Consider the following 19,329-nt stretch of genomic DNA (forward strand, 5'->3'; position numbering starts at 1 on the left):
TGAGATCAGCTGCATCAGGTGTGTATCTGTGATGTAGACTGTGTTACTGTCTCACCGGTTGGGATTTAGTAGTGTGACATATGGTTTGCTTTTAAAATGCTGTTCCTTCAGACACACATCCCTGAACATTGGGATGGTGTTTTGGTGTTTGGCTCATATTTATGCTAACAGACGTTCACATACATTTAGATTTATTTTACATAGATATGGCTTGCTGTTGCAGATTTCCTTGCCAGTCTAATCAACTTTTTAACAAACATGGTCAAATCGTCTAGAGCCTGGATTTCTGTAAAAGCAAATATTTTTGCATGTCTCCGGCTGTTGAAAGGAGGAACAGAGTCGGACTCAATGTTTGACAGCGACATTGGAGTAATGCTAACTTTATAACTGACTAAACCACAAAAACGTGGCTTGTAGACTAGTGCGACCTACATATGTAATTTATTTTTTTCCCCCAAAGTTAGTGGGTGTGACTTATATTCAGATGTGCTCAGTATAATATGGAGCAAACCTGCTACACCGACTAATAATAGCATAACTCACATCTTTCACTTTTTTCATTGTTTAAGTTTAAACATCTTGATAGACTATGTTAATACTGAGATAGATATGTGGAAAGATGAATTCCAGTTCTCCACAGAAGTTACTGGGTGTAATGTAAACTCTCTGTCAGAGATTAAAAGAAAAATCTAAACATAACCCCAACCCCTCTTTGCATAGCAAACAGTATTTAAATTACTTTTAATCCAGATCCAGTCTGAACAGAGAGCTTGCTGTGGTGATCTAAGAAAACTTTTTCACCGTTTCATTCCTCTTTGTCTTGCCTGTCTGGTCCCTGCTGCAGTCGCGTTCAGCTCTGTGTTGACCCCGTGGAGGTGCCTCCGCTCCTTCTTCCCTTCCATCTTCAATTAAACAACTCTGTGTTCAATTTGTGCCACTCAGAGAATGCTGAGCTGCTCCTTATTTAATGAATTTTCCGCTCTGGGCATCTTCTCGGCGCAACGCTCTGGGACTCGCAGGGATAATGTGTCTGAGTGTTAAAATGAGGGCAGGGCTATTGTTCACCGTAGAAGCCATTATCTCTGCGTTCCCAACCATCATGTTAATACCACATCCCATAACTGCTATGCTACCTCCATTGCCGACTGTCTGCTTGATAATCCGGCCACTAAGAACCTTCGCAGACTTTGTAGCTTCTGCTGAATTTGTGCTGCTAAACTGTTTTGTCCTCGGGGTGTTTAGAGGAGAGACTGTGGATGGAAACCGCCGTGCGCTGACCTTCAGCATGTTGACACTGAGCTGAGCCGATTAAACACATCAAATTAGGCTTCGGTTTTATGGCCTGATTACCTCTACTTTATTTCAGAAACAGCATATCTGATGTTTAGACGCACAGCTCTAGCATAGATGATTTTGGAAAGCATTACTCTGAATCTTTCCATCAAACTCTGTAGCTGTCTGCTGTGTTTGCTCTTCGTAGTGAACCTGTAACAAAGATGTGTGCAGGTACTCACTTCTTTGGGAGGCTTGTTATTCATAAAAATGCATGCTATTTCATTTAAACTGAAAGAAGCCCTTGCTTTTGAGTCACAATAGATCATTTTGCTGGGTAAGAATCTTTTTCTTTGTTTAAAAATGATAAAATATGTGCCTTGAGGTGGTTATTTTCAAAAGAACTGACTGAAGGCTTACTTATTTTCCTGTTACATTTCACTTTCTAACTTAATTCACAGATGGATTTATTTGTGTAGATTATTCAGGTTGTTACCGACCTCCAGTGTGAATTTCATGTCAGTAGCATGATCAGAAATGTATTTATTGAGAATAACATTTTGTCCAGTACTTATTTCCTTTTATGTACTGTAAACCAGTAGCCACATAAAGCAGTGGGAAGTGGACTAAAACGTCTCTGTGGCATTCCTGTTGTCTCCTTCAGGATCTTGGAGCTGCAGGAAAAAGGCGACCTGGACATCATGAAGCAGAAGTGGTGGCCTCGCACCGGCCGCTGCGACCTCAGCAGCCACGTCAGCGCCCATCCTGACGGCCGCTCCCTCAAGCTACACAGCTTCGCTGGCATCTTCTGCATCCTGGCCGCCGGCCTCTTGCTGGCCTGCCTGGTGGCCGGCTTGGAAGCATGGTGGAACAGCAACCGCTGCCGGCAGGAGCAGCCCAAAGAGGTGACCGAGCATAGGGCCCGGCGGACGGGCCAGCGGGGGGAAGACACTGCCACACTCTACTTTAAGGATCCAGCCGCAGACGCGAGCCCCGACTTAGTGGAGCTCCAGTACACCCAGCTGTAGAGGAGAGATTTAGGGTGGTAGTGTTAGCGGAGGAAGGCTGGGGGACAGAGGGAGGCAAGGTAGGACAGAGTTACATCGACATGCTCTGTGCCTCATCAGCCCAGGCCACTAATTGAAATCAAATTTGGTCTCTTATGATTTAACCCGCTTCATTTTTTTCTTTTATCCGTCCATCACTCCCCTCTCACCTTGTCCTAAACAAGGACTTCAGCTATTTTTGTAGCTCAAATTCTCCTGACCACAAGAAGCACACAGCATACGCCGCCCAACCATTACTTCTACTAATTCGCCCATAAAGCAACTTATCTGTGCTTCCCCTCATTAGCTCAACATGCCAGGTTCTGCCTTCCAACACATCCTGCATGTTTCCCAGCAAACCTTCACTCTCACTAAAGCACAGCGTGCACCACAGGCTTTAATGATCGATCCCCACGGTGACGCCTTTCTAACCATTTAAGAGCCGCTATTGAATTATTGTTACAAAGCCATTTTCTGTAGTAAAGCTTTGGTAATTTCCTTAACCCAAGGGTTCTGAAAGGAGGCGATAATTAGCCAAGAAAATGAGTGATTGCTCAGGCTGCCGGGGATAACGGTGTCAAACACTGAAACCTTTTTAATGCTTATGGACATTTTCAATTTTACTGAGATATCAGGAGACAAAAACAGTCATAAAGCAGTTTCCATTAGTAGTTACGCCATCAAGTGGTGTCCAAATATTTGTACTTATTGCTGAAACCCATCTTAATAAGTGCCTGATGAATAATAAATGGTTCACTGTTATGGTTATATTTTCGCAAGTTGTGAAAGACGCCTGATGAGGATCAACTTTAATGTGATATAATTAGCACAAATCCCTGAGTGGCCCTTGAGTTTTGGAAAGACTTGCTGCTATAAGAAAAAAAAAAAAAGGCTAGTGGAGAGCTCAACACGGCACCGCCGGGGCTTTTCTGTGATGACTAAAGCGAGCAAACAAAAAACAAGCATTCTTCTGCAGCTTGTGAGCATTTATGCATTAGTCTATTCTGATAAATGTGTGTTGCCAGACGACAGGAATTTTAATTTATTCCTCTTCTCTTTATTATTTACGTCCTGTAGTCTTTTGTTGTGGTTTTATATATATCTGAAGCTCTTTCAGAGTTTTTCCTTTTACACATTTTTTATTAGAATGAGGTGTCGGACCTAAAACAAAATGGATACAATCTACCCTCTTAAAAAAAACAACAGTCCCTTTTGGACCCTTGGCTATTCAGAAACGGTTGCTTGCTACAACGTGGACTCTGTTGAAGTTTGAAATTTTTCCCAGTCGCTAACATTTGCCGTATTTAACTAGACAGCTCAAGCTTACCGGAAATGACCTGCGCCGTAAACAACCATCCTCAACCCTGAAGAGAGAAATGCCAACCTAAACAAGATGGCTGTTAGTGTTTATTCAATATTAGGGTGGCCAACACACACTGAACGGCTTTGTTCACTTTCACAGCTGCCATTACTCAACTACAGGCAGACTACAGTTCTAAAACAGCGCAGAATAACTCATTCACAACTTCTCTTTCTGTTTGCTGATTGGCCCAGTTGGCTCGACTTATTCCATGTTTTTATGTAAGAAATGTCTGATCTTGGTATAGGTACTTTAACATAAACAGTATGATTTTTTTTTCCAGACACTGCTGATATTTATTTGGCTAGAGTGATGCTGGACACAATGCACAGAGCAGCCACAGTGCCTTACAATGACTGTCTTGATGAAGTTGTAGAATTGTCACGGCAGTAGTGTGGCCATTTTAAATTCACTGCTGGCACTGTTTGCCACCATGATACTATTCTACCAGAAAATGTGCACTATTTTTGGGAAATAGAGTATAATATGTAGTAGAAGCCCTTTCCTACTGATTTCAAAGACTAGAAAGATTCTTCTTTAAAGATATTTAGCACTGCAGTACCCTGTTGTGTGTCAACATCACATGCTCATTCTTTCAGGGTAGGAGCCTTTTTTATGATTGAAGGACTTATAGGTCAGACACAAATAATATATATAATACATAATATAGACTCCAACTCCAAAAAGCTACTGATCAAAACATCTGCCTGGTCTGAGGCTTTAAACAGTTTGCTAATATATGCTGTTGCACTCTTCTGATTAACAACCTCAGGAGCAGAGACAACGCAGGTGCTTACTCTTAAAGCCAGGCTTCAGAAATCAATCAGAACACTAACACCCCTTAAAAAGTACACCCAAACAGAATCCAATAAGTTTAGTACAAGGCCCTGCAGGAGTCGCTCTTAATAGCGTTCTGAAAACTCCAGGCAATCTAAGATTCCCTGAAGAAGTTTACCATTAATGTGCACTCATGTGTTGACATAACATCGCCAATAAACCAACATAAGCTGCACAATACGTTCTTCCCCAAAAATGAACATTTCCACGATTACACGTGCAGTCAACCATCTGCAACAATCGCATCATAGCTACAACGCCTTTCAGGTTTAAGAGTGGTGAATAACTGCAGTGCAACAGGCCACAGAAGAAATAGATGCACATCCAACAGAAACCCATGCAGCGTCATGACAGTTTAGCGCAGAAAGCGGAGCTGTTCAACTGAATGCAGGCCTCATTACAGCATCAGACTTCGCTTTCACTACCGCCGTGTATCAGTTTCTTTAACAGTTAAGTGATCTTCTGTCTGTTCACTTGCTGCGTCTCGTCAGAGCTCAGATGCAGTAACCCTCAATGAACGAGCCACGCATTCAATCAGATTTAATTAGAAAATAAAAGGAGCTTGTGTGTCACAAAAGAAATGGGGTTGGTATCATAAGTTCCACAGTTTTATGTAACAGGAATTAAACAGAGGCTAATTAAACATGCAATTAGCTTCCGTAAATGAATTATCTTGACAGTAAACCGATAACGATGACCTGGAATTTAGCCGAGCCCAGCGAGGATAAAACGTCCCATTTCGTGTTTATCAGACGGATTAGAACAAAAGCTGGTTAAATGTTTCAGATAACCGATCCATGTAAAGACGTGAGTTCTAAAAGAGCAATAGGTGCTAAGCTTCTCCATTAGTCTGACAGCTGTATCCAAGTAAGTAAGCTAAATTTCATTTGTATAGCATCTTTCACAGATTTTAAAAAGAGACACACAGTCTCTTTCATGGGTCAAGACTCAGCTGATTTTATATCGGGCAAAGACAATTTTTTGCCAGATCTGTAAAAGTTTGAGTTCTTTTTCATTTTTGGACGATGCGAGTTCATTTTTATGGTTGTAGAATACACGCACGAATACAGTGGGATCTTCAGTGTTATCCCAGAGCTCTTTCAACAGCAAGGAACCCCCTTATTCAGGTGACTAAGCCAGGGTTAAGCAGGGTTTGACTTGTGCAACAGCAGCGGATGCGTCAGCACCTTTGACCCAGAGCCATCTGCGGCTTCCATGGAGAGCTGCTTTTGCCTGTGGACCAGTTTTTAGGTGACAAGCACGAAAAAAAACACACTCTTGTACACCCCTTCCATAGCTAATGAGATCTTCAAATAAAATCCAGTAATTAACAGTATGACATCTGTTTGAGAACTCCAACAAGATGAAAAGTTAGCCACGCATGCCATCAAGTCCCTTAAAACCATTTAACATGCAGCCGAATGCCTGTGTACTGATTTTCCATTGTATTTTCCAGGGGTGAGGGTTAAGGGGTTAATTAATGTCATTGATGACCTAGAGCAAAGAGTTGTGCTTCGATTTTTATTATGAACTGACATGGTAAGATAATCACATATTGGCTAATGCCAAATGCATACAGTGAAAAGAAAAATTTGTCACCTTCGGTGGTTAACATAAAATGAAAATAGCATTTAACATAATGGGAAAAAAAACTTCTCAGTCGGAAATGAAGCCAGTAAATGTTAACACTTCTAAAACATGTCACAGTCTTGTCTATCATTTTGCAATAGATGGAAGTAACATATTTATTTCTAAATGGACATTCATTTTTTACTCACGTTTTAATAATATTTGCTGTTCTGTGCCTTCAAAAATTGTAAAAATATAGCTTTTAGTATCAAGACGACAACCCTACTGTCCTCTGAAAGGTCCTGTCACTAAAACCGACGTGAAGTAATCCTCAGATCGGTGACAGGGTTGGGTTCAGTGCCCAAAACGTTTAATGTGCCGGAGGAAGCTGGTACTGACAACCTCCGTTGCCAGAATCACCCAGTGTTGAGCCGCATGAACCTGAGAAAGCTTTCTCACAAGTTTAAAAAATAATAAATAAAAATAACTTTAAAAACTTTCCATCTTAGCAAAAATGTATGTCAAGACACCCACACATACAAACCACATCTTACTGAATAAATATTCCCCTGTAAATTTTTGCCCTCTGACCTCTTGTCCAGCCTTGAATATGTACAAATGTTGCTTTCTCTAGAGGACCATTGTAGCTGTAAGACGGCAGAATGAGAGGAACATCAACAAACATTTTTTGAACTAACTCGTGTGCGTGAGCACTTGCTTCATGTTTAAAGCTAGCAGCATTTCAGTCATCAGAATGTAGGAAAATCTGCCTTCGTTTTCCAGATGTTTCACCACGGTGCACGCACAAATTAAAGTCAAGGGGCTGGAGGCTTTAAAATGACAGCAATTTAACCAAGTGCTCTTCCCAGCAGTTTTTTTTTTATGTTTAACACACTAATGCTCATGTTTTCCACTCCAGAAATGCCTCCAGGATAAGTGTGGGGTTGTCACTCAAAGCACCTAAAACCATTCATGGATATTCCTTCAGTGTATGTTTTGAAGACACTTTACATTTTGAGTAACAGTCAGATAAAATATTGCATTTTCTCTCTCGCCAACATCTCAACATCTAGAGCTGTGATTCCCACCCCTGGCCACCAAATACCCATTCTGTGCGTATTTTAGGGTGAGTCCAGTAGACTTGGTTCAATTGGAGACCAAAATGTCAACGTTTGTTTTATATTTTCAGCTGCAGCAGTTCTCTCTCTCTCTCTCTCTCTCTCTCTCTCCCTCTCACTATTTTGGGTTATTTTATTGTGTCAAACAAGACAAACCAATTGAAACCAAAACAATACAAACCACAGGCATGGGGGTTCCTCTCCCCCATGCCTGTGGTGGCGCTGCACCAAAAACTACCAAAGGAAGCAACATGAAAACCTCCGAAAAAACATGTTTGCATTTTCCTTCTTCTCAAAATGCAAACAAAAATGGAGTAACATCAGATTTTAGCTGTTTTGTCTTTGGTAAAAGACCACAAGCCGTTTCTCCCTCTACCGCTAGATTTATCTACCCAAAAGGTCCTGCGGTATAGTTCACTTCCTGCTTTTGAAGCAGTTTACATCCACATATGAATTTGAATCGTGCCAGAGTTCACTTCGAACTGAGACCTAGATTTTTAGGTGGAAGAGAGTTTGCTTTTTCTTGGTCCACGTAAAGGTTTGCTTGCACATTCACACATTCGCAAATGAACCGGACTTTATTGGCAAACAGACTAGATTTTGATTACAGCTGACTAAACAGGGATGATGTGAATACACCCGTAGATGTATCTCACTTCCAGCACACCTGACTCAAATGATGGCGCAACCTTCTCTACTGCAGAATCTAAATCAAAACATGCAGGGGGAACTTGAGGACCAGAGTTGGGATCTAGTGAACACGCATTTCTGATTCTAAGGGCACACACAGTTATACCCAACCTGCACAGTTCAGGGCAGAGTCAAATAGTCGACCAGACCCATAACGATGCCAGAACAATCTTCTTCATAGGTCTGCATATTCTATTAATCACAGAACTGATAGAATATCAGGAAACAACAAACGTTGGACCCGCCATTGAATCTTGCTCACATGTTATTCCCCAAAAGAACACTTGCTCAACCCCAACCACTTGCTTTATGTCTAAAGTAGAATAAAGATAAGTTTTTGTCATTTTAAAACAAAATCTTTGTCAACATTCTGAATCATATTTGGACAGAATGTAGCAATTATACACACGAGGGGTTGTGATCTTGATGGGTCATCAGGACCTAAAACTAAACCAGCTTTCTGACCCCTGTAGCATGAACCTGTAGTGTATGCTGTGTGTTGTGGTGTCAGGACATCGGCTGAGTTTCACCTCCAGCCACAGGCAGAATAGATCTGCACCATGTGACCTCTGTCAAGTGCCTGGATGAAGCTTTGATGTGGATCCATAAACTAAAGTGTGAGCAGACAATTCTGTGTCGGCCTTTAGCGCCCTTGTCTCTTTAACTCCTACCTGTTGCTGTCACTGTGTCACGTCATGCTGCAGATTATATGTCAATGTGGACACCCGTCTTCTCTCTCCTCTCCCTCTCTTCACCTCTCTTCTTCATCTCTCTATTTACACTTGACTGTCTATGATCTCGTGCAGGTCACTAAGGATTACAGACTGGCAAGGGTTTCTGGTCCATTGACATATAATGACATTACAACTGCTTCATCGGAGGGGAGGAGGGACATTTGGACAGACAGAGAGAGAGGCTGGGATGAAGCAGAAGCAATTGATACAGGTCAGATTAGAGCTCATATGCAAGCATCCAAATAAACCCGAACAAATGATCAATTTCTGTGCCGTCGCAGAGCTAATTTTTTTTTAATTTTAGGTGGATTTATTTCTGGTATAATCTGAGCAGAAATGTGCTTGATTGAGGCGAACCAATCTTTCAGTTCTTAATCTTAAATCAAGCCCAGTATCCACCTTGAAGACTTCCATCAATTAACGGCAACTTAACAAATTTCTTTGACATTTTAAATACAAACGTTTCCAAGTCAAATAGCAAAAAGTGGTTTTCAGTTTGTTTTTAGCGGCAGCTAATTATAACACAACAACCTAAACTTTTATCAGTCTCATCTGTTCATCAGACACTGACTGGAATCATCTCACCAGCAACAGTGATCCTTCCTTCATAAGAAACCCTCTCGGTTGTTACATTATTTTTGTGTTTTTCCCCTCTTTTATGTTTTGTTTGATCATCTTTTAAGTGTGTGAACGAATTTCAAACAGCTCACCTCTGACCTTTCTTGCTGCTGTTTCAGGACTGGTGAACGTGTTAGCATTAAACCGTGGTTTAATGCGAGCGTGGTTCTTGCAGGAACAAGATTTAGTAGAGTTTATTTTCTTTATGACATGTGGTGGGGAGTGTAAGGCTTTTTTAACCCAATGAGAAAACCTGGATTAACCCTTTCATGCATAAATTATGACCCTTTGTGTCAAGCGTAATTTTTTAAAAATTTTCTTAAGGCATAAAAAAAGGTAGGAAATAAACTTTTATAATTTTTTTTTATTAGGTGATCAATTGTAATTTTCTCCACGTACAAAGTTATTTGAAAAATACATCAGTAGTATTGTTCTTTAGGGGTTATCTGATCTGGGTTGGTTGCCTACTAATAAGACAACCAACACGACCATTTGGAGAATCTGCTGCAACCACTGGTGTTCCATTATGAGACCTTTAACAAAAAAACAAAAAATAAATCAGTTTTCATTTAGGAAGTTCTCTTCAGCCGATAACTTCTTCAAACCCACCTCACTACAAACCTTTGCAAGAGATCCTTCCTCCCAATTTCAATAACCATCTGTGAAAAAATCACTTACTAAAAAAATCTATTTACTTTTAAGATTAAAAAAGTATTGTTGACATAAGGTGAAATTAATTAGTTACCACAACTTTATTGGGGACAAAATGTCAGTTTACAGATTTCTTCTGTTTTTGCCGCTGCTCTTAACAAAAGTTGTTGTAGATTTTGTTGCCTTTCCATTTGCTGTTGGTGTAAAGCCTTACACTATTCCTAACATAACCTCTACTTGTTTTATGTATCTATTTAGTGACACAAGACACAGAGGTATCCCTTCCCACCTTCCCCTGTAATATTTGTCTAATTATTTTTGAATGGAAATTACGGATCTGAAGCTTAAACTCATAACATGAAAACATTTTCCCTAAAGATATCTTAACAATCAAAGTATCCTAGCTGTGAATATAAAAAAAATACACATCACAAGCTTTATTTACATTATCAACATAAATTTTTGACAAAAGCTGATTTTTTTTTTCTGTTTGAAGAATCAAAATCGGTTTAGTTAGCTTTCTTTTTCTTCAATGTTTACTTTGTGCCAAATCCTACCATAAAAAGTTTATATAGCTGATATGAAGTCTAAGCCACAGTAACAAAATTTGTATCATTGCTATCAATGATAGAAGAAACATTGTACATCTGCAGTTCTGAAAATAAAAAAAAACTCAATTACCGCAAATTCAGGTTCCTTTGAAATAGAGTAACATGTTTTTAAAAGCACTATTTCTTTGGAGAGGGGGATATTTTGCTTGGCGCCCAAAGAGAAGATAGATCCTCATCTAAGAGGTGGTAACAGCACAGTAAAGGTTGATGTGAGGCAATAGGCTAGTTAAAAAAAACAGCTCCTCTGGTGAAGAATTTAAATATTTCACAAGACCACTAGAATCTACAACGAGCCAGAACCAATCAGAAACTCTCCTTATCGCTTTTGAGCACAATCCACTCCGCAGTTACTGTATTTACAAAGTGGCAGGAGGCAAAACGATTTCAAATGCCCTCCCACTGGGACCCCTTATTACCGGAGCTGTTTGTTTTCTAAATTAATGGAGGCTTTCACGCAGCTGTTGCTTTTTTTTTCTTTTGTCGTCCCCCTCCCCTCCATCTGCACTTACGTCGCCAGTCCGACTTTTAACAACCGGCTGAGGTTTAATCCCGGGCATTTATTTATCTTGGCTGGCTCCCAACCTGACATTTCCCCCAAAAAACATATTTTTAATGAGGTGCCAGTCTGCCGGAAGAATAACCAGGGCTGAGATGTTTTAATTGGCTCAGAGAGCTGTTCTTCGAGACTCGAGTGGGATCATTCAAACGCACCTGCAGCCTGCTCGAGCAGCAAAAGTTGAAAGCGTATCTTCACAAAGTCCTCACCTACACCTTGCTGCTTTAAATTCAGAGCTTTGCAACATTTAAGTAGGAATGCCTCTGGATTCTTAACTCATTTTTACCAGAGGAAAAACAATGCTTTGGAAAGGCTGCTACAGGCGGGGATGAGGGGTAGAGGTAGGGAGTGCATGCCCTGGTTATGTATAAAATGTTGTGCTTCTGAAACAGGACGGGAACTGAACATGTGCGCTTTAATACGGAGTGCAGATGTAACACTTGCATTGTGTCAGTGTGACTAATATCGTTTGTCGAGTTGAATCTGATCCTGGAGCCAAACGGGGCTCGCGTTCAGGAACTGACCTCGTGTGCTTGTTGGAAAGTGAATAAAGTTGCTTTAAATTCTCCCCAAACGCCAAGTGGCTGCGCTGTGACTGCACACGCGGCGAAACAAACATCCATGAAGGAAAATCTGGACTCACAGCCCCCAGTCCTGCTTAATATGCTGGTCATGCCTTCCATCTCTCACTCCCTCCTCCTCTCACCCCTGCCTGTTTGTCCTTTACCTTCCCTTAACCCAGTGTACTGAAGCAGACCTGCGGTTCAACAGGGAAACACTGAAGTGTCTATTAATGCCTAACAAGTATGCATGACTGCAATCAGCAGGAGATGCAGCGTCAGCCAATGTTTTGATTAAATTGTTCTGATAGGGAACCGATTCCGCAGTCCTGCTGCACGGAGCCGTTCAGCTCCAAGGGCAGGGAGGAAAAGCACGCCACGGAGGGGAGAGAAAAACCTGGAGAAATAGTCATAAATCTGAAAAGCTTAAACTTTTATGTGTTTATCTGACACATGAAGGTTTTGATAAATCTTTTAAGGAGGAATAAAAGAGCCATCATGTTTAGCAAGAAGCTAAGCAACAGCAGACAGCTCTCCAACAAGCTCCTGCCCGTCTGTTTGGCCCCAGGATTGTTTTGGTATTTTTTCTTCTTCTTTTTTTTTCCCCCACTCCATGCATCAAACATTTAATACTCACTGGCCAAGTTTGATTTCAAAGTATACACACATATTGGTTCCTGTGGCCTCAGTTCTCACTGGGCTTTTCAACCCAAACCACAGAATGGAGTCAGTCTATCAGCTGGCGTCCGTCACAAACACTGCCTGATTAGGAATGCATGGAGCATCAGCAGAGCTGAATCAGTCGGAGAAACCGGCCCATCGCCAATCTCAGCCTCTGTGTCCCTCCTCCCCTCCCTTTCTCCCCCTGTCTCCCCTCTGTCCTCCCCCTCCCTCCACTCCCTCCTCTTGTAGGACAAGGAGGTGAATCTGGAACAGGTGCATCGTCGTATGAACAGTCTTTTGGACGAGGACTTGGCCCACAAGCAGATCCCCGGTCCCTCTATCGAGATCTCTGCGCTGGACATCGGCAGCATGCAGCCCAGCCAGGCCTCTCTAGTGCCGGGGCCGGAGTCCGTGCGGGACTACCCGCCCTCGGCCCTCACTGTGACCACCTACCTGCCCGGGGAGGGACCCCCACCTCCCCCTCTTCCCCACCCTCACCATGGGGGGACCCTAGGCAGGACACTGCCCCCGTCCCAGGGCCCTGGCAGCACCACATTGCCCCTGCACCACCCTCTCAGCAGCACCAGCCTCAGCGGCACCATGCAGTGCAAACACCGGGCTCCCAACGGGGGGCTCTTCCGGCAGAGCCCTGGCAAGACACCCATGCCAATGTCCTACCAGGCAGTCTCCGCAGGACCCATACCCGAAGCCATTGATCCCAGTCACAGTACATCCATATAGAGACAAGATGGGACGGGGGTGGAGGGGTGTGGGTGGCGGCCGCTCTGGACTTTACCCAGGTCGGCATGGGAGGTGGGTTGGGCAGCTTTAGAAGGGAAAAACATGTATAAATTAAAAACATTTTGTATCCTACCATCCGTTCAGAGAATACGTTTAAAAGAGGAAAAAAATGGGTATATGTGGGGTTTGAGGGGCCGGGGGCGGGCAGACGGGTTCTGGGCGGGCTGTAATTTTTTTCTGTACATATCTGTAAATATCGAGACAATGAGTGAGGTCAAAGTGTATTTTGAATATTCTCAATTTTTGAAGTTGAGTTATAAAACACAAGAAAAAGATAAAAAAATCTATATCTATACATTGATGAAACGTTCTGACTGTTTGAATGGCTTTGTAAATTTTGTTCAATTAAAAACAATGACGCGGATTTCATCGTGATTGTTTTCTAAGTGCCGAAATTAAACGATGTCTCTCGCCACAACTCATTAGTGTAAACGACTACCCATGATGCACTGCTGTAGGGGACGTTGTAGTGTTGGACACCCACTGTTATGCACCTCTGTACCAAACCTATATCCAGTATACCTTCAGACCCATCAGACAAAAATGGTCACTTTTCCCCCTTTTGTGTTACTATAAAATAGACTTGTTTTTTTTTTTTATTAGGCCCAAGCAGCGAAGCGCTGCGAAGGCCTATTTTTATTTTTTATTTTATTTTCATTTCAAAGCCGAGGTCGACTTCTGTTCTTTTTTTGTTACATCCACTGTAAGCGATGTTTTTGTTTCACACAGTTGAATACATTGTTTATATGGACATTTTCTATTTGCCGTCACTTTTTAAAAAGATGAATGAAAGGAATAGTTGTAGAGCAAGAAGGTGAAGATTTCAGGCTGTGATCACACAGACACTGCCTGTGATTCGAGGGAGAACTTCGACTTTATCGCCGTTGGACTTTGGGTCCTTTCGTGTTTCTAATTAGTGACAATTTGGGTTTTTACAATATAATCAAGAAAATTTGCTCTTCAAATGGAATATATCCAGCTTTGACTTGTTTAGAGATGCTCTGATCGGGTTTAACAAACCTAACTGACTTTACGTTTTCTCAGTTCTGATTTTGACTGATCACTATTTCTTTTTTTTTTTTCCGATCTGGACTGTGACAAAACAAAGGAGACGGTGCTTTATACAGAAAGCAGAAACTGATCACAATTAATGCATAAATGTACATGCCTCAAACTTTATCCTTTCTTTTACTTAAATGCCCATAAATGAAGATGCTATGTTCCAATAATAGGAGTTCTTAATTTTGTTGCCCTTAACCAATGGAGCAAGGAAGTTCATTTTTTCAGTATTTCACCAATTAGTACCTGACAATTATCACCTCCCCACATATTTTAATAGGATAATCTGCTAAAAAATAAAGTACTTATAATATGACATTTCTGTTTTGTTTCTAATCCTGGTAAGAAGCTAACAACCTGACTTGATAATCAAATGTAACCATCAGCAATATAATATTTTTCTACATGTTACTACTTTTTTAAACAGGTTTTACCATCTTGTGGCGACAGTATTTGCACAACCAAATTCAAACTAAAAAAAAAATGACCTGATCCATTTGAGTTTTCCCCAATCCGAGGCCTCAGCCGCTGGAGTCCTGAATGTTTTGGATGTTTCCCTAATTCAACAATCCCACTTCAAATGAATAGTTTATTAGTGGGTCTCTGCAGAGCTCGACGGCATGCTGAGAAGGTAATTCAGCAATTGGAGTTGGAGCCGACCCATCTTAAACCTGCCAGGCATCTGCCCTCGAGGACTGGAATGAGATTTTGCTGATATAAATGCTTTAAAACTATTCCTGCATTTATTTAGGTTTTGATACATCGGCTTAACCAGAAGTATAGAATAAAAAAATATAATTGTCACCAGGGCTTCTTTTTCACAATAGTATATATACAGTAACTCTGTTTCTTAATAGAAAACCATGAACTATTAGCTGATTGTCAGGCTATCTGCTCTGGTAGGACTATCAGTCAGCTGCTCGGAGGTTCCCAATTATGGTTTAATATTATTTTAAACAATAGGAAGATCCTGGAATACCTTGTTATCAGTAACAGGACCATGTTTAACACTTATCCAGTAGTGGTTTAAAAATGTTCATATTTTTATTCACCTAACTGTGAATTTCAAAGAACCTTCGTTATTCTAAGAAAATCCGTCATCAGCATTCTTGAGGCCATATGTGAAACTGTCAAATTAAAGCTACAAATATTTCCAAACTTCCCAGATGTTGAAAGACGAAAGAAAAAGAAAAACACATGGCATTGTCTTTTTAATTGCCAGAAGCTTCATTTCCAACCTATAATTTCAGCCATTAAGAACCGACACAGTTGGGGTCATCAGTCCATAAAATGTTGCAGGTGATCAACAATGCAGACAAAAAGCCAATTTCTGTCAACTGGAACTTGCATGGATTTTTTTTTTTCTGATCAAATCGAGCTGTAACACAATTCCAACCCCAGTATGCCAAAGCTTGCAGAAAACGACCTGATCTCGAATTATTATTATGCAAATGTGAAACAAAAGTAACAGACAGCAGTTGCTAGTGTGAGCACAGCCCAAGAGTCTCTCACCTTTAGCTTAGTGTAATTAACCAGAATATTAAAATGATATAAATATGTTTTTTTCTACCAGAGAAGTTATTGTCACTTGTATTGAGGTTTTTCTCAGTAGTTATTCTTGTCAGGAGGCAGGGCAAAATGACCGAGGCCTCCTATTCCCACAAGTCATTCCTAATGAGGTCCATTATCACCTGAGGGGATGACGGAGGGCGTCATTATCCAAAGTGCAATCACAGGCTCACGATGGAGGCGATTCGGCAGGTGCCATACCCCAGCTACTCGTAAAACAGAGGAAGTTTTACCACGTTTGCCGAATGTTTTTTTTCTTCTCTCTCCTCAGAATATCATAACGAGCCTTGAAAGAAAACTGTTTAAAAGGAAATCTAAAGCCCACACTTCACCCCGGCATTTTTGCTGTCATAAGTGCGATTAATGTGCATTTATAGGCCTAATGAGTTTTGACTCCATTTTCATTTGCCAGAGCGGGCTGTTTGGAAGCCTGCTGATCGCTCACGGTGGAGTTTTCAGGACATTAACAGCCAGAAAGCAGCAAGGAGCAGACCGACTCGCCTTTGACGGGTTCCCATTCCTCATGCACTAATGCGGAAAAGAAGAAATAAAGAGACTTTGACTTGCAGGAATGGCCTCCTTTCTGGAGATGGGACATCAGGTTTGATTTTTTATTTTTTTTTTCTGCTGCAGAAAGTAGATGTTTCCCACAAAGTTCTATGTGTTGTTGATGATACTGGTGTTATTTAAACTGCTTGTTTCTTTTTATGTTGTCTCCACTTGTCCACCTTGACAAGGACGAAGATTGTAGATGGATTACTGTAGAACCCGTTTTGTATCGAAGCAATTGGGGTTTGATAAGAAACTGAAGTCTTTTAGACTCCTGTACTGCATCGCTTTACTCTTTGTGCTGGAATTTCCTTCAACAACACACACACTCAAGCCCACATGAAGAAAAATTCTCAAGAAGGTTTTGAAGTCAGTCAAAAAAAAATAATACAATCATGTCTGAAATGTGGCTATTGAAAACCTGTGCATTTTACTGATTAAACTGTGAATTTCTTAGCTACCTTAGAGATGACCAGATCAGGGCAAGGTAAAGATGCTATCATAAAATGTTAGATAACATGTATCAAAGCATAAATGTTCACAAATCAGAGCTAATATGGCAATACTGAGATTAATGCAAAACAAACAGTTTCAGAGATGTGTTTAGAAAACCAAGTTAGGTACTGTTGAAGACGACTCACAATTTGAACTTGCTCATTTATCAGTTCAGGAGTGTCTAAGAAATGATTTAGTCCTCAACAGGTCTTAAACTAAGATGAATGCCACCACACAATACTGGATATCTATGTCCAACCTGTTCTCAATAGATTTTGGAGGGAGAGTAGAATATTGGTCATTTTTGCTTAAAATTACCAATGCATCTCCCTGTGTACATGAACCACTTGAGCCTTCCAGACAAGCCCATCCTCTTATTTAAACTACAGTGAACTCCTGCCTAGTCCCTGTTCAGTATATTCTGTAAAACTCCAATCTACTTGTGGAAACTTTGCCCACAGAGGTGAAGGGAGAGAGGACAGAAAAAAGGAATCAAGGGATTTCTCACTAGGATACCAAAGCAGATTTTTGTATCCTTGGTGTCCCTGAAAGCTAAATTATTCACACAAGGAAAACACCAGGTCTTTCTTCACTGTATCTCTTTAAAACAAGCTTTACGTCCTTGTCGCCTTTCTTCTTCCATTCATGATTTAACCTGCCACATTCTTCGTACAATCTGCACCCAGATTATTGCACAGACCCATACCCGACCTGAGCGAAATGTTTACGTCTCACAGACTTTGCAATGGAGTGGACTCAGGTGTAATTTAGGTCACCTGAGTAATTTAATGATGGAATTCAACAAATGTTGAATTCCATCATTCTACCAAGAGACATTATTCCTAAATAAAGAACATTTGAACAATTGGCCATGTTCCCAAGAATAGACATCAAGGAATAGAGGCTTGTGTTGAATGGTTGAAGACCTTTCTGCAACTTTCCTTTGAACAGAGAAGGCCACAGCAGAGATGTTTCACTATAACTCACTTGACCATATTTAGAGGAAACAAAACACTGCATAACAGCACTGTGGTGGAGGGGATGTGGGACTTGTCTTACAGCCACAGGCTCTGAACACTTCACAGTTGATGGCTGAACCATGAACTCTGCTGAGCACCAGTGTGTTCTAGAGACAAATGTAAGGCCATCTGTCTGACAGCTGAAGTCTGTTCCAAACATGGTCGTCAGCAGTATAATGAAGCCAAACAAAGACAAAAAAAAAAACCCAGAATGGCCGTAACACAAGAATCAGGGTGTTGCTGTGGCTCAGTCAAAGTCTAGACCTCAACCTGTTTGAAACATAATTGTGGGACATTTAGAGAGGTGGACTAAGCACGAAGCTCAGTGAATTGAAAGAAGAGTGGGGCACAAAATCAGACAGAAAATCAAAGTTATTGGTGTTTAAAGTGATTCTCTAAACTGTTAAGTCAGAGTGAACATAGACCTCCCACACAGCGCTATAATGATTTGGTTTGTTTTCTAGATAATTATTAAATTACCTAATGTGTTGTTACTCTGAGGTGGTATTAATCTAATTTTAAGGTGTGACGAGGACCAAATGAGAACTTTTATGTGCCGGAAAATGTAAAACATGTCGTACTACAGTCTGATAACCTTGTAATACAAACGTAACTGGTATTAATCAAGAGGGTTATTGTGGTGATTTAGAACTAAAATAACATTTTCGTTTTATCATTATCTCATTATCTCATCTTTGAAATCAGATTGAGATGAGTGGCAGAACCAAGTGAAAATTAGGGGATTCATCATGTTCAGCTTTTTTACTCATTTAGTTATATTTTGTGCTGATTAGATATCCATGAATATTTTTAAATATTTGAAAAGTGGGTACTTCTTCAGTCGGCAGGGGAGAACGTGTACAATGCATATCACTGTGCTAAAGTGGATCCGTCGAAGTAGATCCACGTGTTTTTATCCGCTAGAAGGTCTTCAACTCCCGTCTAAACAGACTCTACATTGATGTTTTCTATCGGTGTCAGTAGTTGATCTTGTGTTTCGGTTTGCTTTTCAATCTGTGCTTCACATCCTGACTGAGTGAAGACCCTGAGGTTACGGTTGGTCAGATACGCAGAGGTGGATTTTATGTTCAAACTCCAGCGCCCTGAAATGAGATGATGACACGAACTGTTAAAGCTGATCGCCGGTCACGAGTCCATCTCTGAGGGAAATCCTTATTTTATTTATGAATATGCTGCTTGGAGTTTCTTAATCTTTAATAAAGAAATATGGTTTACACATTTGTTTGTCTGCCGTGTCAATGACTGGATTCTTGTTGGGTGAGCACAAAAATATTTAGCGAATAGCTCCATAAAATGTGATAAAATATATTTTGAGGTATTTTTTTTTGTTGTTCCTTTTGCAAACTATCTTCAGGTGTTCCCCCACCTGGTAGTGCAGGAGAAATTTGCAACATTTGTTATATTTTCAGCTGGTCCGGTTAGCTTTCACACTGCACTGTTTCACATTGTCTAAGCCCTTTGAAAAACCTGTTCACCTTGTGTAAAAAAACAACTGATGAGTTAGGATGGATGTGGGTTGGCATAATGGTAG

At 40.9% G+C, this 19,329-nt stretch overlaps 1 protein-coding gene across 2 annotated transcripts in view; it reads left to right on the top strand.

Moving 5' to 3' along the window:
* LOC102230826 (glutamate receptor ionotropic, delta-1-like) overlaps positions 1-14,461 on the top strand; it is a 470,639-nt gene extending 456,178 nt beyond the window's left edge. Inside the window, exons 16-18 of one of the 2 annotated variants that reach the window (XM_023340569.1) lie at positions 1,937-2,177; positions 8,699-8,837; positions 12,535-14,461. In XM_023340569.1, coding sequence (XP_023196337.1) covers positions 1,937-2,177; positions 8,699-8,837; positions 12,535-13,001 — 847 coding nt within the window. In that variant the 3' untranslated portion in view covers positions 13,002-14,461. The remainder of the gene's footprint in view (positions 1-1,936; positions 2,178-8,698; positions 8,838-12,534) is intronic. The other variant, XM_023340570.1, reaches the window with a different exon arrangement.
* Positions 14,462-19,329: the final 4,868 nt, after the last annotated feature.

Source organism: Xiphophorus maculatus, chromosome 10 (genome assembly GCF_002775205.1).
Source record: "Xiphophorus maculatus strain JP 163 A chromosome 10, X_maculatus-5.0-male, whole genome shotgun sequence".
Taxonomy (NCBI): Eukaryota; Metazoa; Chordata; class Actinopteri; order Cyprinodontiformes; family Poeciliidae; genus Xiphophorus; species Xiphophorus maculatus.